Raw genomic sequence first — 24,736 nt, forward strand, 5'->3', positions numbered from 1 at the left:
AAATATCGCTTGGCCATAGAAGTCTCACCAAACCCCAAAGCTAACCAATCAATTTTGAGAAGAACGGCGGGACTTCCTGTTACGTTCTTGTTAGCGCCCCCCCTTTTTGTGTTTCCCTCACTGTCAATCAAAATAGAAAAAAATCGACCCGAATTCACCGATCAACACAAGCCCGCCTTTGATAAAAGATAATAATGTTCGGAGTTTAGTTGATCAGATAATCTTTCGATTATTACAATTCACGATATGACTGGTACATAACATTTAACCCATCGAAGCATACAACCAACCGGTGAGTTTGTACGTTCCAACCGATAGCAGGCTAGCTACGGCTTTTAATCTTTTGCAGGAGACCTATGCTAGGTAGTTAGCTAGTTAACAAAAGTAAACATTCAATCTGTGTCGAAATCCGCCTTGAAACATTGTCGCAAAGTTAGGGTTTGCAGTTTATTCTTCATTGACTGAAGTTTGTTGTCTCTTTGCAGCATTTTAGGAGCGGCACACTGTGAGAAATGTAGTGTTTTGCTAAATTTTCCTATCTCTCCATGCTAGCGCCAGAGCAACGTTTGAAACGAGAGGAAATGGCTACCGCGGACGTGGAAGGCAGTCAAAGCGAATTCCTACAGCACGGCGGAGCCTCGGAAAACCAGGTACCCCAACATTTTCTATCTCGTATTTCGACTCCTCCGAGCTACTACTGTGTGGTGTTTTTAGCTAGCTAGAAGTTCACACGTTTTAAATGTTGCAGGGGGTGTAAAGCTAGTATACTTCCGCCGCTGTGTTCCCCGCTATAACGGCCACCCACTTTACCCCTCGAGAACCCGCCCATAGTGGGTAGGACACAGCCCGTCACTTGGTCAGGTCGCTGATATTTAGCTCGTCTACCTGGGGCTAAAGGGGTACAGTGGGGAAAGGAGGGGTGAGTGGGGAAACCGAACAGAGAACGTGGGAATCTGTGCACCGGACTACAAAATATCTCCCCACGCCCGTGTTGAAGCGATTACGTATTTTGTCTAGCCACTCTAGCTAGCTCTATTCGTTGGATGAAAGAAGGGACTCTTAGATGATTTTTGTCTAGTTGCGGTGACTAGCTCTCGAAAACGATTCTCCCTATGTAGACTGTTCAGCTGTTACTTTCGCCCACATTTGGCTCCATGTGAATTACATTTACATTTAAGTCATTTAGCAGACGCTCTTATCCAAAATTACAATTCCGAAGCTGTGTTATAACATTTAGAAACGCCAATCATTGCGTTCAAAGTGGTTTTCAAAACATATGCTAATATCCGCCTAATATTTAATATCAGCGGGAAATTGTATTTAAAAAAATATATATATACCAACTGTAGCAGTTTTGCACAGATCGACAAGCTGTGTGTCTCCAGCTGATGAACTACACTTCATCTCCAGCCTTGCATACACACGTGTTCGTGGCCGCCTATGTCTCTTCTGTCTTTGTAAATAAGCGATGTAACATGGAGATATGGCCGTGTGGGAACACAAATCCTATAAAAGTTGTGTAGTAAGTTAACCATTTGTTTTAAACCATTTTATAAGTATTCCTGATATGAAAAAACGTACAGCAAAGCGATGAGTGTTAATGTTGCGACTATCGTCGGGGCTCTTACCAAAACTCACCTGTCAGAATATAATGTACTCTTCAACAGGCGTTGAATTGGGTAGATGCGTTACATGCTTGAGGAAGTTTGGATCCTTTCTTATCAAACCACTTAGCTACGCCATAGCCTGTATAGCAGAATCAGAAATATTTAGGTTCATGGTTGATTTCTCATTTTTGCCAAAGGGAAATGTCTTGATACTACTGTATTATTACTAGTCCAATGTTGCAGATACCTATAATATAGGATTGGATATCTATTTTAACAATATCCACAATAATTGTCTTGTCTGCTGACACTTTATTGTGATCTCAAGCATGTCATTTTGCCCTATTCACAGCGTGGAGCCTGCACCCTGGTATCTGTCTCTGTCCCCCGAGCTCTCGTCTCAGATAGTACAGAAATGTTATTTCCAAATCAATATTTTTGCTTCATATTCTTTGTGAACTACAATGCAACAGCGTAAGACTTATGGCCAATGCCGTCTGTAACTAGACAAACTTTTTTGCATTCCGCAACAGTGAATCTGAGTAATAATTTCTGAATATGTGTCTTCTCTCTGTCAGACCACAGACATGACCGCCATCCAGCTAACAGGTTCAGACCGTTGGGAGTTGTTAACCCCGGTCTCTACAGGGAAGGATGCGCAGCAGGGAGTCGTCCACATTCCTAACTCTGGCATGATGACCTCTAACGGCCAGTATGTTCTCCCTATCGGGAACATGGACAGTCAGCCCATCTACGTCACAGCATCTGGAAACGACGGCTCAGCCAACGGAGTGTCCAGCATACAATACCAGGTAGTGTACTGTACACACACATGCATATACACTACAGGGCCAAAAGTATGTGGACATGCCTTCAAATTAGTGAATTCGGCTATTTCAGCCACACTCGTCGCTGACAGGTGTATACAATCGAGCACACAGCCATGCAATCTCCATAGACAAACATTGGCTCGTACTGAAGAGCTCGGTGACTTTTAACGTGGCACCGTCATAGGATGCCATCTTTCCAACAAGTCGGTCTGTCAAATTTCTGCCCTGCTAGAGTTGCCCCAGTCAACTGTAAAAGTTGTCTGTCCTCGGTTGCAACACTCACTACCGAGTTCCTAACTACCTTTGGAAGCAACGTCGGCACAAGATCTGTTCGTCGGGAGCTTCATGAAATGGGTTTCCATGTCCGAGCAGCCGCACACATGCCTAAGATCACCATGCGCAATGCCAAGCGTCTGCTGGAGTGTTGTAAATCTTGCCGCTGTTGGACCTTGGAGCAATGGAAATGGGTTCTCTGGAGTGATGAATCACGCTTCACCATCTGGCAGTCTGACAGACTAATCAGAGTTTGACTGATGCCAGGAGAGCCTTACCTGCCAAAATACATAGTGCCAACTGTAAAGTTTGGAGGAGGAATAATGGTCTGGGGCTGTTTTTCATGGTTCGGACTAGGCCCCCTAGTTCCAGTGAAGGGAAATCAACGCTGCAGCATATGATGACATTCTAGACAATTCTGTGCATCCAGCTTTGTGGTAAGTTTGGGTAAATGTAAATGACTGATGCCAGGAGAGCCTTTCCAAAATACATAGTGCCAACTGTAAAGTTTGGAGGAAATAATGGTCTGGGGCTGTTTTTCATGGTTCGGACTAAAGTTCCAGTGAAGGGAAATCCGCTGCAGCATATGATGACAGAAATGGTTTTGTGGTAAGTTTGGGGAAGGCCGAGATCCATACAGAAATGGTGTGGAAGAACTTAACTGGCCTGCACAGAGCCCTGACCTCAACCCCCCCCTAACATCAGTGCCCGAACTCACTAATGCCCTTATGGCTGAAACTGCAGCAAAGTTACAACATCTAGTAGAAAGCCTTTCCAGAAGAGTGGAGGCTGCTGTAGCAGAAAGGGGGAACCCACTCCGTATTAATGCCAATGATTTTGGAATGAGATGTTTGACGAGCAGGTGTTCACATACCTTTGGCCATGTAGTGTGTGTGTATACACATAAATACACACACATGCACTTGCACACACGCACCTCTGTTAGCAGAATGTCCAGTACCAGGTCGATTATCATTTTAGCCCTTACACACAATATTCTCCACACACAAATGCCGAACTCTCTCTTCCATGTCATCCCTCAGATCCACAACTCGGATGGAACTCTGGCAGGCTTCTCTGCGCAGGGATTGGACGATGGCTCGGGCCAAATCCAGCTCATCCAGGATGGTAACCACGGCAATATTGGAATCAGCATCGCCACGACGACAACCTCTGACCTCCTAACGCAGGCCGGGCATATGCAGCAGATTCAGGGCGTGTCATTGGCCGGGGGCACGACCTATAGCGGCGCGGTTCCCATGGGGCTGTCGGGGGGTAACATAACTTTCCTCCCTATCAACAGCATAGACCTCGAATCACTAGGGCTTGCCGGCGCTCAGACGGTTCCCATAGCAACGACGACCGACGGTCAGCTGATCATGGGCTCCCAAGCGCTGGAGGGGCAGGAAGGTGCAGCCAAACAGCTAGCGACCCTAGTTAGTGAAGCTAACGGTAACACAGACCTCTATGTGCCAACAACCTCATCATCCCAGCTGCCTGAGACCATCGACGGGACGGGGGTTCTGACCCAAGCTACTGCCGTGTCTGCCGGGGTTTCAGACCCATCCTCAGAGAACTACAACTCACACAACCACCTGCAGCAAATACAGGTCAGTCACATGACATGTAATTCCCTAGGCTTTATTCCCAGTGCCCTACACCACATATAACAGTCATATTACAGTGAGCCATCATACAGGAAAAAAGTTACTAGTCTTGTTTAACTAAAAAATACCATGACTGAATTAAGTCTGTTTCATCCAGGTGTCCACCTCGCATGCCTCGTCCCTCTCCCAGCCCATCCTACAGCTGTCAGAGGACAACCAGGGGGCCCAGGGACAGGATCTATCCCAGTCTGGGCAGACGCTCCAGAGTGTCCAGCTCGTCAACCCTGGAACCTTCCTCATCCAGGCCCAGACAGTCACTGCTTCGGGACAGATACAGTGGCAGACCTTCCAGGTAGGTTGTGTGGGTGTGTGTTTATCTGTTTCACTACCGTACGTAGGTGTGTGGGATCATGCATGTGTGTAACTCTTTCTAACGCACTCCCTCTCAGGTCCAAGGGGTCCAGTCTCTGCAGGGCCTCCAGCTCCCCCAGGCCCAAGGGGGCCAGCAGCTGACTCTGGCCCCAGTCCAGGGCCTCTCTATGGGTCAGGGAGGATCCATCACCCTGCCTAACCTCCAGACTGTTACAGTCAACTCTATAGGACAGCCAGGGATACAATACACACAGGGAGAGGAGGCCGGCAGTCCTGCAGGTAGGAACATACATACATACATACATACATACATACTCTCCATCTTTCTATTTCTTTCTTACTTTGTCTCTCTCTCTCACACACACACAACTATCTCTCCCCACAGACATCCAGATAAAGGAGGAGCCAGATTCTGAAGAGTGGCAGCTGAGTGGTGACTCCACCCTCAACCCCAGTGACATCAACAACCTGCGTGTCCAGATGGATGACGAAGACATGGACATGTCCACCGGGGAGGGCAAGAGGTTGAGGAGAGTCGCCTGCACCTGTCCCAACTGTAAAGAGGCTGGAGGGAGGTGGGTTGGAAAGACACACACACAACATATTAACACAAATATATATATAAGGGTGGATCCTAGCTTTTAACTCAGTGGGTTAATGTGGTCAAAACCGCATTCCATACTCAGTAGGGTCCGTTTCTACCAAGACAATTAAAATTCAAATGACTGCAAGAAGTTGACTTTGTGTGTTGACCCCAACCCTCTCTCTTGTCACTCCTTCCTCCCAGAGGGTCAAGTCTTGGTAAGAAGAAGCAGCATATCTGTCACATCGTGGGCTGTGGGAAGGTGTACGGTAAGACTTCTCACCTCAGGGCTCACCTCAGATGGCACAGCGGAGAACGGCCCTTCGTCTGCAACTGGATGTTCTGTGGCAAGCGGTTTACCAGGAGTGACGAGCTACAGAGACACAGACGGACACACACGGGTAGGAATACACACGAACACCATCTTCACTACATAACACCAGCTTAACGCTCACCACACTTATTTTTTCATCACTCTACCTATTTTTCTCCCTTTCATTTCTCTGTCCAGGAGAGAAGAAGTTTGTGTGCGCACAGTGTTCAAAGAGATTCATGCGTAGCGACCATCTGGCCAAACATATAAAGACTCACCAGAATAAAAAAGGTGTGGCTTCCTCCTCATTGTCTCCGCCCCCCAGCGACACCATCATCACCGCAGACGGAACCACCCTCATCCTTCAATCAGCTGCTGGTGCCCATGACCTCCTAGGCAATCAGGAGATCCCACTGCAGCTGGTCACTGTGGCGCCCGGTGAGGTCATGGAATGAGGGCGTGGCTTATAGACTGGCCAATAAACAGGGACCGTGTGGGCTTTTCTCCCATTTCTTTTTTATATATGAATATATATATACGTAAATATATATGACAAATATATATATATATATTTTTAAGTAAGAGTTATCATGACTTTATGTTTTTTATTTGCAGTCATTTTATAGGCAGGCAAACAAATGACATTCAATGTTGTCTCTATGTACACACAAACAAAGATGCACACACACTCTCGCAAACATGAATACTCACTACGAAATGCCTTATTTTGTATCATACTGTTGTATAAAATGCTGGAGATGCATGTGTTTTTTAAGCTTTTGCAGATCATGTAATTGTGTTAGGATGCAAGGAATAGGAAAAGTGTAGTAGCCCTCTCTAGAGCGATTGATTGATTAATTGACTATGTTGAATCATCAATCGCTTTCTCTAGAGTGGGTGTTTGTGTATTGAGAGACTACATGTGGCTTCATTAACTCTTCACCTGAAACGACAAGCATTACACCCTTTTAAGACATTGTGAACACTGTCATAGCCATGATATAACACTTTCTTTCTTTAAATTATAAAACACTGACTGAGTTTATAACAACCAATATCTGCATAATGTTAGACCTTTAATTGTAGCGGTAGAGTTGAGCTTGCACATTGATTCTCCAACACATACCTTTTATTTGTTAACGATGTTCTGATCAATTAATGTTTGGATTGATTGAAACTTTGCTAACCAATAAAGTTATGTCTGTGTGGACACTTTTTTTTTATTTTATTATATGTATATATTTTATTTCCATGTAGATTTTTTTTCCAGCCCTGTACCCCATGAAAGTGATGTGACCTCATGCTATTAAAGCTTGTGACATGCCCTGTAGTTTCAGGTGAAGCGTTATTAGTGGTTGGATTGATTTGGTGATAAGTTGGCCTTACATGCTGATCGAGGGTCAGTTTAGCTTTTACCCCCTTAATGTTTGAGGTTAGGATTTGGAGAGGGTAAGCTGATCCTAGATCTGCCTGAAGGAAACTTTGACCCACAGCAGAATGTTTGAGTCATCAGTCGAGCCAACACGAGCCACACTTGCAGTCTTCAGTTAACTTGTTTTTTAACAGTTTTTTTTTTTTTTTTCTTCACATTTGTGTTGTATAGTCACATTTTATATTCTGTTCTATGACTAGCTTAGTCTGGGACTTGTCAGAAGGAAGCGTCTCATATCGGTTTTTATCCATGGAATTAAAATGAGTTAAAGGACACAGGTCTGAAAATCAACTCGATTTCTCAATCGCCCACCCAAAATGGTGGCAACATTTTGAACTTGCCATTTTTGCATTTCTGGAACAGCTGAGGTTCACTGACCAGTATATTTAACATTTCAAATGGTACATCAAATATGGCTGCCGGAGCACGCACCCACTGCAAGACATTTAGTGGAGTCCAATTTTCTACCCTTCTCCCGAAGTGTGTACTCGTTCACTCACCCTCATGGATTTTAATGGAACTTATTGGGAGTGGATTAGGGTGGAAACTTCCTCCAGACATTTTTCTACCAATCCAATGCACACATCTGGGTGAAGCGTAGAATCTGAATCGCAATTTTCAATTCTACTCATTCGAATTCTATAATGTTCCCACTCTCTTGCTAATTGCTACTCATTGTAAAGGAAACAATCATGCCATTATTATTTCTAAATGTTATTGTAATCTTTCCTTGTATGTGCATGTCTTAGCGTCCACTTACCTGTATATTATCTTCTATTCACATTGTTTATAGAAGCCATTTTCTTTAGATAAATAATTTTGTTGTATCAAAAGCTTATTTTAATTTTTTTTTTTTTAAGAAAGTGTCAAATTTGAATGTTACTTTTTGTAAAACCTTTTTTCAAATGGATCATAATTAAAGTCTGAATCCTTCCAATGACAGACTGCGTGCGTGCCTGTTTGTGTCATACTAGTTATTGTATGATAACAGCAAAGATGTTTCCTCTCTGGTTACAGCAATCTTTGGTTGCAGTACTTCTGAAAACAATTAGGTGGCAGCAAAGCCATGTGTGGCAGGATTACGTCAATTGACATCCACGAAGAAGAACGGTTTGTTTTCAACAATGGTTTTTACGAAGAAGAAACTGCAGGTTTGTTGTAATAATTATGTTATTGTGTCTTTAGCTGTTCGTTGCATTGTGTTCTTGATAGGAAATTTAAATAAGAGGCAAAGACAGTAAATTTAGAAAACTGAAACATCTGACTCACTTCATTGCAATAGTAAGAGTTAGTAAGTACCCAAGCCATGAAGATTACTAAACCACATATTTTTATAACTAACCCAAGATAGACCAGAGCCTGTCGTTTCCAATGGTAGCAAATTAATCATAGTGGACAGAACAAGCATGAAGGGGGGCAGAGCCAAGCACGAGCTGGTGTGCTTAATGTTGTCGCATATATTTGCATATTTCCGTTAGAGAACACCTACTCTGAAGTGCGCGTGTGCAATAACTCAATTTGCCTTTGTTCTAAACAGGCAAAGGGCAAAGTCTCCACTCTCCACAAAGACTCCCCTCTGTTAGAGTTCATAGTTTTGGAAACAGAAAACTGTATGGAGATCAATTACATAATTAGCAGAATCTCGGTCAAAATCTCCCACTGCTGGCATTTGGGCTTCACTTTCACTGACATAGTATGATGCTGCCCACTATAACAGGCTTATTGTGTTTGAAAATAGGTGATGTGTGCTGTGTTCAGACTTGACGGATCCCAATGGGATGATGCGGCGCACTCTACAGAGTAACTAGGCAAGTTAGTTAAGAACAAATGATTATTTACAATTACGACCAAACCCGGACGACGCTGGGCCAATTGTGGGCTGCCAATCACGGCCGGTTGTGATACAGCCTGGATACGAGCCAGGGTGTCTGTAGCACTGAGATGCAGAGCCTTAGACCGCTGCGCCACTCGGGAGCCTCACGCCTATTATTTACCATTATTTACCCTATTCAGACGGGTATTACTAAAACCGTTGGTTTTGTCATCATTATCCAAACATGTGCTTTGTTCCAGTGGTCGATTCGCATATGATTAGTTTCTCCAAACTGCTCCCTGTAATTCTAATTTATGTCTATATTTTTAGTTGAATTTATTTCTGATGGATGTTTTTATTGTGGTCGTGGATATATTTCAACACCATGTCCAGACGATAATAGGCTACACTGATAACTCGTGCTCGGTTTTAACTCGTGCTCGGTTTTAAAATCTCTGAGTGTATGCACGCAGTCTTCCAATAGTTTGAAGCAGCAAATTTGCCTCTTCAACAGGGTGCTCTGCTGTCACCCCATTCGGTTTGGTTTGTGCCATCGCGTTTGGGGTTCTTCCTTGTTTTAATAACTAATTTCGCCTTTGCACTCCTAAACAACGCGGTTTTTAGAAACTTTTGCAAAGGGTAAAGTGTTAATCTTAGTCCACTCTGTTCATAACATATTCTAGTTTGGGGGACAGAACTGTATTGAGATCAAATGTTTCATCGATGAGAAATTTTGCAGAATGTTTTCCACATCCATGTTCTCCCACTGCACACCAGTGAGCTTCCTCTCATGCTAAACATTTATACATGTGCATCCAATGAAATTGAAATCTCATTGTTCTATCTGTGGTTTCATCTCACAGGGCGCAGCCATCTTGCCTAAACTCTTGTGTGTTCAACGGTGAACGAGCTATGCAAAGTAGCTAATTTAACGAGAGGTGACCATGCATGATGACAAAGCACATTCCCTTAAAACCTGCCAACTTGAACTCACACGCTTATAACGAGATAAGCTATAAACATGGCGTGAGTTACATTTGACCCACACGTATAAAGCAAGAAATCAGCTATACACGTGTGTGAGGTAGAATGCCCTTCACCGTCAGGCAGTTAACACCCGTTGGCTTAATAATACCGAGCAAAAATATAAACGCAACATGTACAGTGTTGTTCCCATGTGTCATGTGCTGAAATAAAATATCCCAAGAATTGTCCATATGCACAAAAGGCTTATTTCTCTCAAATGTTGTGTCCCTGTTAGTGAACATTTCTTCTGGGATCTTTTATATCAGCTCATAAAACATGGGACCAACACTACATGTTGCGTTTATATTTTTGTCCAATGTAGTTTCCCGTGGAAACACATCTCAGCTCAATTACACTGAGGGGTTCAGTTTGTAGCTGTGTTTACTATAGTTCTGTTGCACTACTTTACAGTACATAAGTAACTATTCCTTAATTTGAAACTAGCAGCTCTATTACACTACTGTGTAGCTGTGTTTACTAGTTTTTATGTTGCACTACTTACAGTAGGCTACATACAGTGACTATCCTAGTTTCCCTTGGAAACTCACTTTTCAACTATTACACTACAGTCTTGAATGGTGTGTAGCTGAGGTTACTCGTTTTCTGTTGTAGTTACAGTTAAGACAGTAACTATCCTAGTCTCCCCTTGAAACTCACATTATAGCTATATTACGCTGCTGTTTTTCACACAGTGCATAGCTGGGTTGGTGCATGATAGTTTCTATTACTCTACTTTACAGTACATACAGTAACTATCCGAGCTAGTTTCACTTGGAAACTCACAACACAATTGCACTGAGGGTTTCAGTATATACAGTGGGGCAAAAAAGCATTTAGTCAGTCACCAATTGTGCAAGTTCTCCCACTTAAAAAGATGAGAGAGGCCTGTAAACTTTCATCATATGTACACTTCAACTATGACAGACAAAATGATTTAAAAAATTCAGAAAATCACATTGTAGGATTTTTAATGAATTTATTTTCAAATTATGGTGGAAAATATGTATTTGGTCACCTACAAACAAGCAAGATTTCTGTCTCTCACAGACCTGTAACTTCTTCTTTAAGAGACTCCTCTGTCCTCCACTCGTTACCTGTATTAATGGCACCTGTTTGAACTTGTTATCAGTATAAAAGACACCTGTCCACAACCTCAAACAGTCACACTCCAAACTCCACTATGGCCAAGACCAAAGAGCTATCAAAGGACACCAGAAACAAAATTGTAGACCTGCACCAGGCTGGGAAGACTGAATCTGCAATAGGTAAGCAGCTTGGTTTGAAGAAATCAACTGTGGGAGCAATTATTAGGAAATGGAAGACATACAAGACCACTGATAATCTCCCTCGATCTGGGGCTCCACGCAAGATCTCACCCCATGGGGTCAAAATGATCACAAGAACGGTGAGCAAAAATCCCAGAACCACACGGGGGGACCTAGTGAATGACCTGCAGAGAGCTGGGACCAAAGTAACAAAGCTAGAGAGCATTTGGATGATCCAGAAGAAGATTGGGAGAATGTCATATGGTCAGATGAAACCAAAATATAACTTTTTGGTAAAACCTCAACTCGTTGTGTTTGGAGGACAAAGAATGCTGAGTTGCATCCAAATAACACCATACCTACTGTGAAGCATGGGGGTGGAAACATCATGCTTTGGGGCTGTTTTTCTGCAAAGTGATCAGGACGACTGATCCGTGTAAAGGAAAGAATGAATGGGGCCATGTATCGTGAGATTTTGAGTGAAAACCTCCTTCCATCAGCAAGGGCATTGAAGAAGAAACGTGGCTGGGTCTTTCAGCATGACAATGATCCCAAACACACCGCCCGGGCAATGAAGGAGTGGCTCCGTAAGAAGCATTTCAAGGTCCTGGAGTGGCCTAGCCAGTCTCCAGATCTCAACCCCATAGAAAATCTTTGGAGGGAGTTGAAAGTCCGTGTTGCCCAGCAACAGCCCCAAAACATCACTGCTCTAGAGGAGATCTGCATGGAGGAATGGGCCAAAATACCAGCAACAGTGTGTGAAAACCTTGTGAAGACTTACAGAAAACATTTGACCTCTGTCCTTGCCAACAAAGGGTATATAACAAAGTATTGAGATAAACTTTTGTTATTGACCAAATACTTATTTTCCACCATAATTTGCAAATAAATTTATTAAAAATCCTACAATGTGATTTTCTGGATTTGCTTTCCTCATTTTGTCTGTCATAGTTGAAGTGTACCTATGATGAAAATTACAGGCCTCTCTCATCTTTTTAAGTGGGAGAACTTGCATAATTGTTGGCTGACTAAATACCTTTCTGCCCCACTGTAACTTTGTCCTTTCTAGGATGGGAATTTTGGAGACAGCGCTGTCCTGAAAGCACATTTAGAAACCACTACAGCCTGGGGGTGACTAGTTCCATGTTGCCAGAACTGCAGCAGAATACCGTTTGCATCGGAGCCACAGCCATTCCCCCATGTCCAACTGCCACAGGCACATCGGCAACAGGGTACGTACACACACACATACTAAATGTTATGAGTGTCGTTGATGTGATTATGTGTGTGTTCCAGGGTGCGGAGAACAGAATGGAATCAGACAGAGGAAGGAGAAGAAAAGTTTCCTCCACCACTGAACCATCAAACACAGAACAGACTCCAACCCCTGAGACCTCCAGTTCACAACCCCCTCAGCCAGACACAGACCAGACTCCAACCCCTGAGACCTCCAGTTCACAACCCCCTCAGCCAGACACAGAACAGACTCCAACCCCTGAGACCTCCAGTTCACAACCCCCTCAGCCAGACACAGACCAGACTCCAACCCCTGAGACCCCCAGTTCACAACCCCCTCAGCCAGACACAGACCAGACTCCAGCCAGTTCACACCCCCTCAGACACAGACTCCAACCCCTGAGACCTCCAGTCCACAACCCCCTCAGCCTGACCCCAACCTCTGGCCCTGAGACCTCCATTCCACAACCCCCTCAGCCAGACACAGACCCCACCCCGGGACCTCCTCTGACCAACCGAAGCCATGAGTGTCTTTTAAACAACATAAAAGCTTGCCAGTAAATGCAAAAATTAGCTATATGAGGTCAGAATTACCCGAATGTTCGTAACCTCTCATGAAATGTATAAAAGCCACATTCTGTTTTAATTCTGTAAAAACCCTGAAAGCCAAAAGTCGAAACATGTTGGTTCCATTGTCCTCATGCACCTCCGTTGATAAGAGAGATAGCGGAAGATATACCTTCCCTAATCCCTTATGTGTCCATTCAGCAGAAACATCCCTAAGACAGTACCAGTCAAAAGTTTGGACACACCTACCCATTCAAGGGATTTTCTTTATTTTAACTATTTTTTACATTGTAAAATAGATATAAAAAACTATGAAATAACACAAATAGAATCATGTTGTAACCAAAAACAATCTTAAACAGATTATTGAAAGTTGCCAGCCTTTGCCTTGATGACAGCTTTGCACACTCTTAGCATTCTCTCAACCAGCTTCATGAGGAATGCTTTTCCAACTGTCTTGCGGGAGTTCCCACATATTCTGAGCACTTGTTGGCCGCTTTTCTTTCACTCTGCGGTCCAACTCATCCCAAACCATCTCAATTGGGTTGAGGTTGGGTGATTGTGCTCTCCTCCTCATGTGCAGGGCCCAGAGTTGTTCCTGCTGATTAGTAGTGCCCAGAGCCTTTCCTTGACCACATGACATGACCAGGAAAAACGTTTGCCCATGTCTCACTGTTCCCCCATGTCTCCTCAGGACTTTGCCGGCCCATTGGAAAACATCCGTTGAAGAACCAAAGCCTCCAAAAGGAAAGACAATAAAGAAACTTGCTCAAACATCCCAAAAAAGAACAAACAATGAACCATCTCAGAAGTGCAAAACACAACAGGCAAATAAATCACACTGTAGTTACAGCCCAAGAAGAGGAGGATAAACAAAGCTGCCAAAATACAGACACAAACAAAGATTTTCCTCAAATACCAGCCACAAACAAAGAAGTCTCTCAAATGCCCCCAATAAGGGAAGTGGACATGGAGGTAATTGAAACATGGGACGCAGTGGACATTCTGACCTACCAGATCCTATGGGTTCTCGCTCGCTTATTTACACACACCAGTGCACAGTACACAAAGACTTTTCTTTTGTAAAGTTATGTCGGTGAAGAATGTTTCATAAAACAAAGTTAGTTTTCAGAACCAAGAGTTGTACATAGATACTTTTTAAATAGAAAACAAATGTAGACATACAGTATCTCAAACAGAGGTTGTCCTCTACTGGTTAAGACCATGGTCAGTTTTGGTACGTTGGTATCAGTTTTAAATGTAGTCAAACATATTTTCTTAGTTTCACTCCCTGGTAAATGCAACGACTTGGGATTGTTCAAAGTGCTTGCACTAAAGCTGAACATGCAGAAAACCTGAACATTTTGATTATCAGGAGTGAACTTTACATTATTGCCCCTGTCGTTTAATGAAGGGTCAATAATGTTAATCCAGCTGGAAAAACATTGTAAATATTTTATTGTTGAATTGTTTATTTTGTATAGTTTATCTCTAGATCAATACGTTTAGTGCTATCCTGGATCCTTGGGACATCCCTAAAGATTATGGATATACGTCTCTCTACCCTAACAATGTCGTTGTCCACAAAGCGGCACGGTGGGCTGTCTAGCTCCCGCCTTTCTTTGGATTGGTGGAGACATCTCATTATTGTAATCTGTTTTTTAGTGTTTGATGAGGGTTGTTGACGTCAATCTCGAGTATTCAATGGCGGGATACACGACTAGCCTTATAACATGAATATGCATAGCCATCTCCGATAAAACGTGTTTTTTATCAAAGTTGCTGGGCTGTCACGTGGCCTACTTATATCACTCGTACACTCGTAAGCACCAAACGTCTATTCGATCAAATAGACCTCAGGTAGAAAATGAACCATTCATTGACCTCCATACAAAAACTTGCATAGTTGCCGAAACAACGAAAAAACCGCCACCTGTTGGAGGGGGACCGGTTTTCCGGCAAATTAGGCTACTCTTCCTATCTGGTTTCGACTTTCCTTTTTTAAAATGTATTTATTTTTATTTGCTCATTAGGCTATTCCTTTTATTGACATGTTAAAAGCAGAGCAATGAATACCATTAAAGATCCCACATTAGAACTCCGTAACATGATGCACAGTAAATAACCTGCATCATTACGGATAACATTTTTTATCCAACAGCAACATGTTTATGTGCAATGTGTTGACCTACGTGTTAAAAATGTATCTATGTCCTCATCTGTTTTTTTGTTTTGTTTTACCTGTCTGCTGTATTTATGTTGTCTGTTTTCTGGTTTAGACGTTCTTAAAAAATATATATTTTTATTATACATTTATTTTATTCATAATACAAAAATCAACTTACATTGCTACATCAAACATGTCTAATAAATAAAAAGAAAATACAAAAAATAAACAATTTGTGTGCAATTATGCAATTATATTCACTCTGAAAATATCTTATTATAATGATTCATGAAGATGTTATTCTTGTTGTTATTCACTAGGGTTAGTGTTTTAATAAGATAATTAAATTCAATCAGAAAAATTGGTAATTTTGGTACAGAATTTGGAATTTTTGTTTGTGTATAAAGTATTTGGCAACAAGAATAAAAAGAAAATAAGGTTTAGACTTTCTCGTCTACTCACTGTGGTTGTTCAAGTGTCACATCCGCTTTTGACTTGCTCATGCGTCAGTGAATGCGGCGCTAAAGAAACGGAAGCTAGTAGCAGTGTTTCGCTTCACTTGATAACATTGTTAGTTAACTATAATAAACCAGTTAAATATATATCGTTTAAGTTTCTATCGACAAGAAATGAGCGACAACGAAAAGGATTTTGGCGAGCGGGTGCGTATAATCAACCACGATTCTTCCCCTAAAATGAGCAGACTCAACGACGCCATTTTGCCCTAGCCTAGCTAGGCGGCTAACGTTAGTTAGCACATCCATGATGTAGTTAATAGCATTGATTTGCATCGACTGTATGGATTTTGTACCGTTTATATTTTGTAATTTAATGTCCAGTTACTCTTATGTTAACATTGGTGTCTTTTCAGTGTATTTTGCAATTTAACGCTAGCATATGTTAGCCCAATCAGGCCAAGTGGTTTGCAGCTGTTTTAACGTTAGCTAATTCACATCAAGTAACGTTACATTTTGAATTAACGAGTCTACTGAGACTGCTGGCGAGAAACAGTTACCAATGTACATTTACTCATCATTGCAGGTGAATGCAATATATAACTAACTATAGATTAGTAGCCAATTAGCGAAGTGGTTTACGGCTAGAATGTTTAACTTCGTCCTCACTTAGTGCTGCAGTCACTTAGCTAATTACAGATTGTACGCCAGATAATGTGAAATAACAAAAAATGGTGCCTAAATGAAGATGGTTCACTCGTGCCGTTTACCATAAGGGGGGGGGAGGGGAGAGTCAGTGCCGGTTGACTTAACTGGGTGTCTTCCATAGACACCAATAGACGGGTTGGTTGTTTTGCGACAAAACTGACTCGGGCGAAATAGAGGGGGTTGGCTTAATTTTATGGCTGGTTTACAGTTGGTCTATCGACATGCATGTAGTCAGTTGTTGCAGTGACATCATGAACATCCGATTGTTGTCTGACATAAAACTTGTTGTTATGACATAAAACTTGTTGTTATGAAAAAGTATAAACGCAAACATGACAGGTTTCATGACAACAAACATAAAAAATGACAGACTGGCACGCAACAGCTGCCTGCTGGTCCAAAATAGCATAACTGCTGTATTTTAACACCAATAAACTCATCTGTTTAAAAATGTAATACGGTATATTTCAATCTGGCAAACCAGGCAAATAAAAGTAACTTTCTAAACCATGTTTTTGTTCGTTTCTAGCTTGCTAGCTAGCTAGCTGGCTAGCCAGTTCAAATAACGACTGTATCATAGCTGACAATGTCTTAAAAAAGCACATTTTTATTCATTACTTAAGGGTGTACACCCATAAAGTTCTTGTTCTGTGTTTGATTAAAAAAAAAATGCATTCAATAGAGAATTGCATCAATAGTCCAAACTCTGTTTCTACCATATCATTCACAAGTTAGACTATTTACATTTAGAATGATTAGCGTGAATAGAATGTCATTATGGTCAAAAAGTGGTCGCTGCTCAATAGAACACTGTCACTGCGCTGCCTTCAAAGGTCAACTGACAAGCTAGCTAGTCGCTGCAGTTTCCTGTGTGATAACATGGGTTTTACATCCAAAACTAAATTGGGTCTATATATTTATTAATTTACGAACCTAAGACTGAATTTCAATATTTACCTTCCCTGAAGACAATCTGTTACAGTTTTCATAGTTATTTCTGAGTATTTCCCTTTAAATCGCAATAGAAACGACCCCTCTCAATGTTGATTGACCCGGGGTTAGAGGAATGCAAAGCCACTGATCTGGTGTTGAAAATGACAAGCGTATCAAGTTTACTTTGATTGGTCCAAACCGTGGAGACACCTCTAAATGTTACCTCCAACACTGAAAAATGGAAGAGCTACAACCAAGAGCTGGGCAGTTTAAACTAGCAACTGTCGCAACAAACTAATGTTCTTATTTAATCAACACATAATTATTAAGTACAAGCATATTAATGTTCTAATATTGTAGAGAACAATCTGATTAGTTGAATGTGATTCATAATGACAGAAAACTACGTTTAGACATTACATTAGTAGCACTTGAATTTCTGTATTTCACTTCATTCTAGAGCAGTGAGTGAACACCCTACATTATTACAGGAAAATAAACAAGACAATTATTTACAAATGAATGGTGAGAAAATTACACAAAATAGCTTAGTGTGACGAAATAAAAGCAGGTCATTCTACCGGAGAATTTAAGAACTTGTGCACTGTCTGTCAGGTAACCATGACAATGGCAGCTGCAGGGTCAAAGTTGAACTTTATTCATCTGTCTTATGCACTGGGCCTTTACTTAGCGGACCGCTATAGCAAGGGCAAATTGTATATATTTTTTGGAAATATACAATATCTTCCCACTGCTACGTCCACTGAGTATTAATTAAGTGTTGTTTTGATTAGCAACACTTGTCGTATTCAAATTGTCTAAAGACATGTTGATAGACAAAGTATAAACCAACCTATAGATTGTTGACAACATCTGAACTATATTTCGTCTCCACTGTTTGTTGAAAACATAAATATATTTGCACAATGAACACTTATCTCATGCATCGTTACAGTTGTTGGTTAGCTAGGGAATTTTAGCCATATTAGCGTAGGTGTGACATGAGTCAAAACAAGACATGGTACCAATAACAACCTACGATTCCCCACATGGCAGCATCTTTTAATTGTTGCTAGCAATCTGACCAATGGCCATCCAGAATCTCAACAACACACAGACTTCTGCCCTGTTGAAGCGTGTGCATACAAACCGCCACCATAGATTTTTCAACTGACCTGTTCTTGGCAATACTTTTACCACCGAATCGAGAACGAAGAAAGTATCTTAGAAATGTCAGTTGCAGGTGGTTCTACAAAAAACACGCATTCAGAAAAATTATAAATACAAGCATTTCGCTACACTCTTATTAACATCTGCTAACCATGTGTATGTGACAAATAAAATTTGATTTGATTTAAATCCATGTTTTGTATGGAGTGAGATATGCTTCCAGCATGTGTGTAGTTCTTTGTTTTGGTCGCCCCATATAATGTGCTGTCATCTACTTCTACACATGGCCGTGTTGCATAGAAACTACTAGTTTATGAAAAGATGCTGGGAAATCCTAGATGTGCGGCAGCTAAGCCGGCTAGGAACCATCTTGCGCGGTACAGAACATGGATTTATTATCTTTAGAGTTTTCGCTGGTTTTTGTAGAGCTGTCGGCAATGTGAAATTGACATTTTAAAGGAACTTTCTTTGTTCTCGATTCAGTAAAAAAGTATCACCAAGAACAGGTTGAGTTTATTAAAATTTTTACAGGGACAGTGGACATTAATCAACGTTTCAGTAAAAATGCCAGTTTTAGCCACCCGGCTAATTTTCAACCGCAGTCCCTGGGTAGGTTATTAAAAACAATTACAATATTGACAATCATTGAGCAGTGAGCACACACAGAGCAACATAGGACAAGGAAGACGTAGCATACAGACAGAGCAACATAGAACAAAAAGCAGCAGCAAGACAAAATTCATAAAAGCAAGTGTTTCCACACCTCACAAGCTACAGACAACAGGGGGCCTTTCTCTATTGCCCAGTAATGGACAACAACAATCTTTGGTTATATCACATTATCCGGCATAACCTCTGTAGCTATTTATTAGTCAGTTACAATGTATCAAGCTCTTCCACATGGCACCACCCATGTGAGAGTACTGTCTCTTTCTAAAGTTGTTATTTAGTTGTACTGTAATGATCCTGCAAAAGCCATTTTTGTTTTAAATCACGCATAAACAAATGTTATACTGAGTGGGGCATTGAAAGAAGTAGCTAATTTACTTTAAACCCTTACTCAGATTTATTATAGCAGTTCTTCAATCTTTGTCCAAGGGCTTGATAAACCAGATGTGCTAGTACTGGTCTGGAACAAAAGCCTGCACTCCTTGTGTGACCCTCGGACTAGGATTAAAGAATACCGTAATTTGATAATTTTTCTAGTCTTCATTCATCATATTATGATGTTGTGCATGTCAGAGAAATCAATATACATATTTCCTTAACATTGCTTTGATTTAATGCTTTTCAGGTGAGCCAACTTATTTAGTCTGATTTGAGTGTAAAGAGCCTGGTTTTTGCACATTTTGACCTCTGTAGCTCTTATAAAAATTTAAAAAACCAACCCTTTTTATCATCCTTGTCTGTTTTTCGTTAAGGTTGAGTTGGGAAGAAGCAAAATGGCGGAAGAAGTTTCAGATATGAAGTTTGAAGTTGTTAAAGGGCATATTTGATGAAGCTGATGGTGTTGATGCATGCTAATGTAAAATGAAGCTGGCAGAAGCGAGCGGCCACTCTGTCCACTGGTAGAGTGATGTAATGGCAGAAATCAAATGGGAGGAAGGAAGTGGGGGAAGAGGAGAGACAAATGAAGTCAGAAATGGTGTGAAACGGAAGAAAGAAGAAAAGAGATGGTTGTTTTGAAGTTATGAAGTTAAAGAAGTGATGAAGTTATGAGAAGTGTTCGGGGGTATGGTTAATTCCCTATAGCCTGCTATGTTATTACTACAATCCTATTTCTCTCTCCCTCTCCTTCTGTTTTCCAAAGCAGTGTTTCCCAAGCCATCCCTCAAGGACCCCCAGTCATTACACCTGTTTGTTCTCTTCCACCACTGGTACACCTGATTCAACAAAATCTCAAGCTCTTTCTCAAATTGAATCAGGTGTACTAAAACAGAAATGTGCAACAGTTGGGGTCTCCCTGAAGGATGGCGTGAGAAACACTTCTTAAGCATGCATGCCAACTGTTCCTCCATCTCAGACACATTACCTAGTCCTCAACACGCAAGGTTAAACTCTGCTACGCTGCCTAGAGTGTAAGAGAACAATCCGCTCATCATAGAACTGTGTTAAGATTAACTAGATTAACACCTACTTTAAGCCTATATGATTTCCTCTGGTCGCCTGTAACAGGCAGATCTAGTTACAACAAATACATGTCGTTAATGAAATGTTATGATTTTTTTTCTTAAACTACTGGAGCTGAAATATAAGAGGGGCCTGTAGCAGGTTTGAGCGAGGTTCCTTCTGTACCTCCTCTCTCTCTATCCTGACCATTTCTATGTTTTGATTCTGAACTGTGTTTTATGTGTATCTGGCCCGTTCAGGACTCGCGGTCCGCTTCCAGGAGTGTGAGCCCAAGGGGTTCTGGGAAGTCTGCCAGCCGCTCCCCGGCCCATTCCCCAGCCCGCTCCAAAGATGGCTCCAGACACTCCAGGTCTAAGTCCCACTCCCGATCCCGCTCCAAGTCCAGGTAAGAACCCCAGCTCCAAGGAGGCTTTGGGTTTTGTGGTGACACTTTTAGGAGCTGCTCGGTAGCATAGTGTGTATTTTTGTTCAGGTCCACATAGAGCTTGTGTTGTTTTTGTGTTATGGCTTTATTCATGTTGTTCTTGTTTCCAAACGCTTTTTAAATCAGGGACCATCAACTAGATTCTGCCGTGGGCTGATTATTTTTGTTATTATTTTTTTTTGTAAATTATTTTTTTTTTTTTGTTGAGCGGATGGTCAGGGGGCCGGAAAATAATTACAAATCATTTGTAGACTGCAAATTTGCCGCAAGAAGTCCAAACAAACGATCACGTATACCTCTCTATTATGTGTGGGAATACTTTGGAACAGATTTTCAAAATTAAAATCACATGGAGCTGATCTGCTGGTGTTTTTACAGTCTTATGTTGAATAAAAAATTAGAATAACAAACACTTTTTATTTTTACATGGGGTGGCCAAATAAAATCAGCCGCCAGTTAGAAACCCTGCTTTAAATGTTCTTAACACGTCTTTTATTTTATTTTCCCCAGGTCTCGTTCCCACAGAAGCTCCCGCAGGCATTATTCCCGCTCTCGCTCCCGTTCCCACCGCCGCCGTTCCCGTAGCCGATCCCGAAGCGGGGAATACCGCCGCCGTCGGAGCCACAGCCACTCCCCCATGTCCAACCGCCGCAGGCACATTGGCAACCGGGTACATACACATACACACACACACACACCTCTGGAGACGAGACTCTCTTCGGCAAACCCCACACACAACCTCTATCCTTCTCACAATCCTCCTCTATAGGCCAACCCGGACCCGAACTGCTGCCTGGGTGTGTTTGGTCTGAGCCTGTACACCACAGAGAGAGACCTGAGAGACGTGTTCTCCAAGTACGGCCCCCTGGCTGACGTCAGCATCGTCTATGACCAGCAGTCACGACGCTCCCGCGGCTTCGCCTTCGTCTACTTCGAAGTCCGAGAGGACGCCAATGAGGTAGGAAGGCAGGGAGGGAGGAGTTATTGCAGGGGAAGAACAGAGAAGAATCAGAACATTTGAGTGAGCATGGTGTTGAAGGGGAATACGTCTTTGTCCCTCTCCTCCACCCTCCCTCTCTGTTTCAGGCTAAGGAGAGAGCTAATGGAATGGAGTTGGATGGACGGAGGATCAGGGTCGATTTCTCCATCACCAAACGACCACACACTCCCACTCCTGGGATATACATGGGACGGCCCACATAGTGAGTGACCGTCTTTCTTAGACTCACGCATCTGGGATGGCCCACGTGATGCACACACATGTTGTATATTCAGTGAATCCTCTAACCGTGTGTGATTACCAGTGGTGGCGGCGGCGGCAGCAGCAGCGGCGGTGGAGGAGGAGGAGGAAGTGGCGGCCCCAGCTCAAGCTCATCTCGCCGTAGCTCGAAGGATTACGACCGCGGCGGTGACCGTGGTTACGACAGAGGCTATGACCGCGGCTACGATCGCTATGACGACCGAGAGTGCTACAGGTCCTACAGGTGAGACACCTGGCCTGGATTTTATAGTTAGTGGTTGCTAAGCAGGACTGTGGCAGTTGGTTGGTGGATGCTTATTGTGTGTTGTCTCTCCAGACGCAGGTCTCCGTCCCCGTACTACAGCCGAGGGGCCTACCGGTCTCGCTCACGCTCGCGGTCTTACTCCCCACGTAAGTCAACCAGACTTAGCACCGCTTAACATGGTTAACTTGACGGCTAATATACTAGTGACGCAGCGGCGGGGCCTCAATGTCTAAATGTCTCCCTCCTGTCTCCACAGGCCACTACTGAGAAGAGGAGCAAGATGATACTTTTTGTGGGGTTAGGGCCAAGGGTGGGGTGCATATCTGGGGAAGTTAGGGAAATGGTAAACTTGTTAAACAATCATATTTTTTGTTTATTTTAGTTACATTTATTCAGTAGGTGGATTTCTGTACATGAGCTTCTTTCTGTCAGTCTTGCCTGTTGTGTTTAGAGAAGCTGTCGGTTTGTTAATCCAGGGTTCTCCCCAGGATTTTTTTTAAATGGTGGTGCTGCTGAGTACAGCGAACACCTGTAATTCCCATTTCCTGCAATCAAGAGCACATTTCGGTAGGGTTCAATTTTACATAGTGGCACAGCCAGTCCACAAGGTGGCGGAGCACCCCTCTTACATTCTTTGGGGAGAACCATCGGATCTGTATTTTGTATCACCAGGCTCCTTTTTACTGGGTAGATGTGTTAGTGATATTTAGTGCACGATAGGTTCTAGGGGAGAGGGCCCAAGGTAAATGCAGCTCTAGGACCTGATTACCTTACCCCCAATTCTAACCTTAACCTTCAGGTTGATAAAAAAATCTTACCCTTTATCAGTGGTTAGGGGGCAACTTCTTCCTCCTGTATGTTCGGGAGAAGAGCCAAGAGCTTGAAGCTCTACCCTCGTTCAATGCTGTGTGTATGGGTGTACCATGATTTTAAGTCTGCAGTATTCCAAGCAATAATAAAACTGCATCTTTTCAAGTTTTGTCCATCAATACTTTCTTAATGTATCCTGTACTTGGTGTGTGGCAAACTGGTGAACATTATGTGAGGCTATAGGAATTGGCAAACCTTACAACAGAGAAGGGTCTTGTTACAAACATAAACAATTAAAAGGCTAAGATAAATGTTTAGGATGATGGTATTATATTTATGGCCCACATGTCCACAGGACCCCAGCAAAGGAAAAAGGGAGGTATTGAGATCATTGATCTTATTTTTCTTATTCAACAATGACCATGTTTGCATTGCATCCCATTATTATAAAAGTGATATGACATAGGCAGGTAACCCCAACAACAACTGCTCCCCGGGCGCTGATGACGTGAAGGCAGCCACCAGCACCTCTGAGGGGTCGGGTTAAATGCTGAAGACGTTTCGTTTGAATGCATTCAGTTGTGAAACTGACTAGTTATCACCTTCCTCGAGGAAGAGCTGCCTTTGTTCTAATGTAATTGGTTGGATGAAAGTTTGCTCAGTAGGTGCTTACAGTGACTGGGTCCAGGACGTCTACAAGATGTCTAAACTAATTAAACAGCAATAGTGGCATTTAAGATTTAATCGCTGTACAGATGTAGGTTCTTAATTTGATCACCCTGTTGCAGGAAATTTTTTACTTGGTGTATTTGAGGTTTAAAAAGGGTTCTGAAGTTTAATTTCCACTTTGAAATGTCAGACTTAATTTTCCCTCATGAAAAATGTATCAACCCTTACAAAGATGTCTTAATTTTAATTCACATTTCCTGTTACTGCAGGATTACTTTCCTGCTGTAGCAAACTGTCAAATTTAAATCCTTCATCTGTACTGACAGGGCCATTTTAGTGTATATGACTTGAGTGCCAATTCCGTTAAGAACAGAGCTGCCCCCAGATGCAAAATGTGTACACCCAGAATCAGGTTGCCACACAGCGGGTTACTGGTTTGAATCACATTGGTGATTTCTTCCTAACAATGTGGGCAAAGCTTAGTGATTGGTGTATAGATGGGTAAAATCAAGACACCTCTCTGTGGAAGTAGGATGCAGGTGAATGGAGGACATAGACCTTTCCATGTGGTAGGTCCCTGGTTCAAATCCTGGTGGGGAGGGTGTTCTAAGGCCTGGATTAAATTCATAGTGCAGCACACTGGACAGCCAACAATGCAGCTATTAGGCATTTTCCCCAATGTTTGCATATTGAATTCAGTGGAAATACTGCACATGTCGGCTCAATCATAAACTAACACACCGACTGTCATTGCGTTTTGATACACCAGAAGTACATTAATTTCCAATGGAACGCTCTGCGTTTGCCTTTCAGCATTGCGTTGCAGAAGGCAGTTGCAGTG

General features: G+C 42.4%; 2 protein-coding genes and 1 long non-coding RNA gene across 4 annotated transcripts; all 3 read left to right on the forward strand.

Annotated features, from left to right (window-relative positions):
* The first annotated feature begins 107 nt into the window (after window positions 1-107).
* LOC135543437 (transcription factor Sp3-like) lies at window positions 108-7,959 on the forward strand. Of its 2 annotated transcripts, XM_064970693.1 has the most exons (9): window positions 108-292; window positions 553-650; window positions 2,186-2,419; window positions 3,754-4,320; window positions 4,475-4,669; window positions 4,767-4,968; window positions 5,075-5,264; window positions 5,477-5,673; window positions 5,784-7,959. In XM_064970693.1, exons 2-9 carry the CDS (start codon window positions 582-584, stop codon window positions 6,038-6,040), a joined length of 1,911 nt encoding a protein of 636 aa, XP_064826765.1. In that variant the 5' UTR covers window positions 108-292; window positions 553-581; the 3' UTR covers window positions 6,041-7,959. The 2 variants fall into 2 exon arrangements, with proteins under 2 accessions (XP_064826765.1, XP_064826764.1); XM_064970692.1 differs by lacking the exon at window positions 108-292 and having other exon boundaries at window positions 546-650.
* Window positions 7,960-8,091: 132 nt separating this feature from the next.
* Window positions 8,092-15,329, forward strand: LOC135543038 (uncharacterized). Its single transcript, XR_010456173.1, has 3 exons — window positions 8,092-8,168; window positions 12,191-12,353; window positions 13,619-15,329. It is a non-coding gene; the product is annotated as an uncharacterized LOC135543038 (long non-coding RNA).
* A 245-nt stretch (window positions 15,330-15,574) lies between these two features.
* On the forward strand, window positions 15,575-23,391 carry LOC135543438 (transformer-2 protein homolog beta-like). The gene is made up of 8 exons (XM_064970694.1): window positions 15,575-15,753; window positions 20,727-20,872; window positions 21,422-21,581; window positions 21,681-21,869; window positions 21,998-22,113; window positions 22,216-22,395; window positions 22,489-22,562; window positions 22,673-23,391. Exons 1-8 carry the CDS (start codon window positions 15,721-15,723, stop codon window positions 22,681-22,683), a joined length of 909 nt encoding a protein of 302 aa, XP_064826766.1. The 5' UTR covers window positions 15,575-15,720; the 3' UTR covers window positions 22,684-23,391.
* Window positions 23,392-24,736: the final 1,345 nt, after the last annotated feature.

This window comes from Oncorhynchus masou, chromosome 7, assembly GCF_036934945.1.
Source record: "Oncorhynchus masou masou isolate Uvic2021 chromosome 7, UVic_Omas_1.1, whole genome shotgun sequence".
NCBI classification, from domain to species: Eukaryota; Metazoa; Chordata; class Actinopteri; order Salmoniformes; family Salmonidae; genus Oncorhynchus; species Oncorhynchus masou.

What these genes read in the sequence shown, in the direction of transcription:
- LOC135543437 (XM_064970692.1), top strand. Translation starts at nt 546, where the DNA reads ATGCTAGCGCCAGAGCAACGTTTGAAACGAGAGGAAATGGCTACCGCG. An exon ending in GGAGGCCGGCAGTCCTGCAG is followed by an intron (nt 4,969 to 5,074) that starts GTAGGAACATAC and finishes CTCTCCCCACAG; the next exon opens with ACATCCAGATAAAGGAGGAG. An exon ending in TGTAAAGAGGCTGGAGGGAG is followed by an intron (nt 5,265 to 5,476) that starts GTGGGTTGGAAA and finishes CCTTCCTCCCAG; the next exon opens with AGGGTCAAGTCTTGGTAAGA.
- LOC135543438 (XM_064970694.1), top strand. Translation starts at nt 15,721, where the DNA reads ATGAGCGACAACGAAAAGGATTTTGGCGAGCGG. An exon ending in GCAGGCACATTGGCAACCGG is followed by an intron (nt 21,582 to 21,680) that starts GTACATACACAT and finishes CCTCCTCTATAG; the next exon opens with GCCAACCCGGACCCGAACTG. An exon ending in TCCGAGAGGACGCCAATGAG is followed by an intron (nt 21,870 to 21,997) that starts GTAGGAAGGCAG and finishes TCTCTGTTTCAG; the next exon opens with GCTAAGGAGAGAGCTAATGG.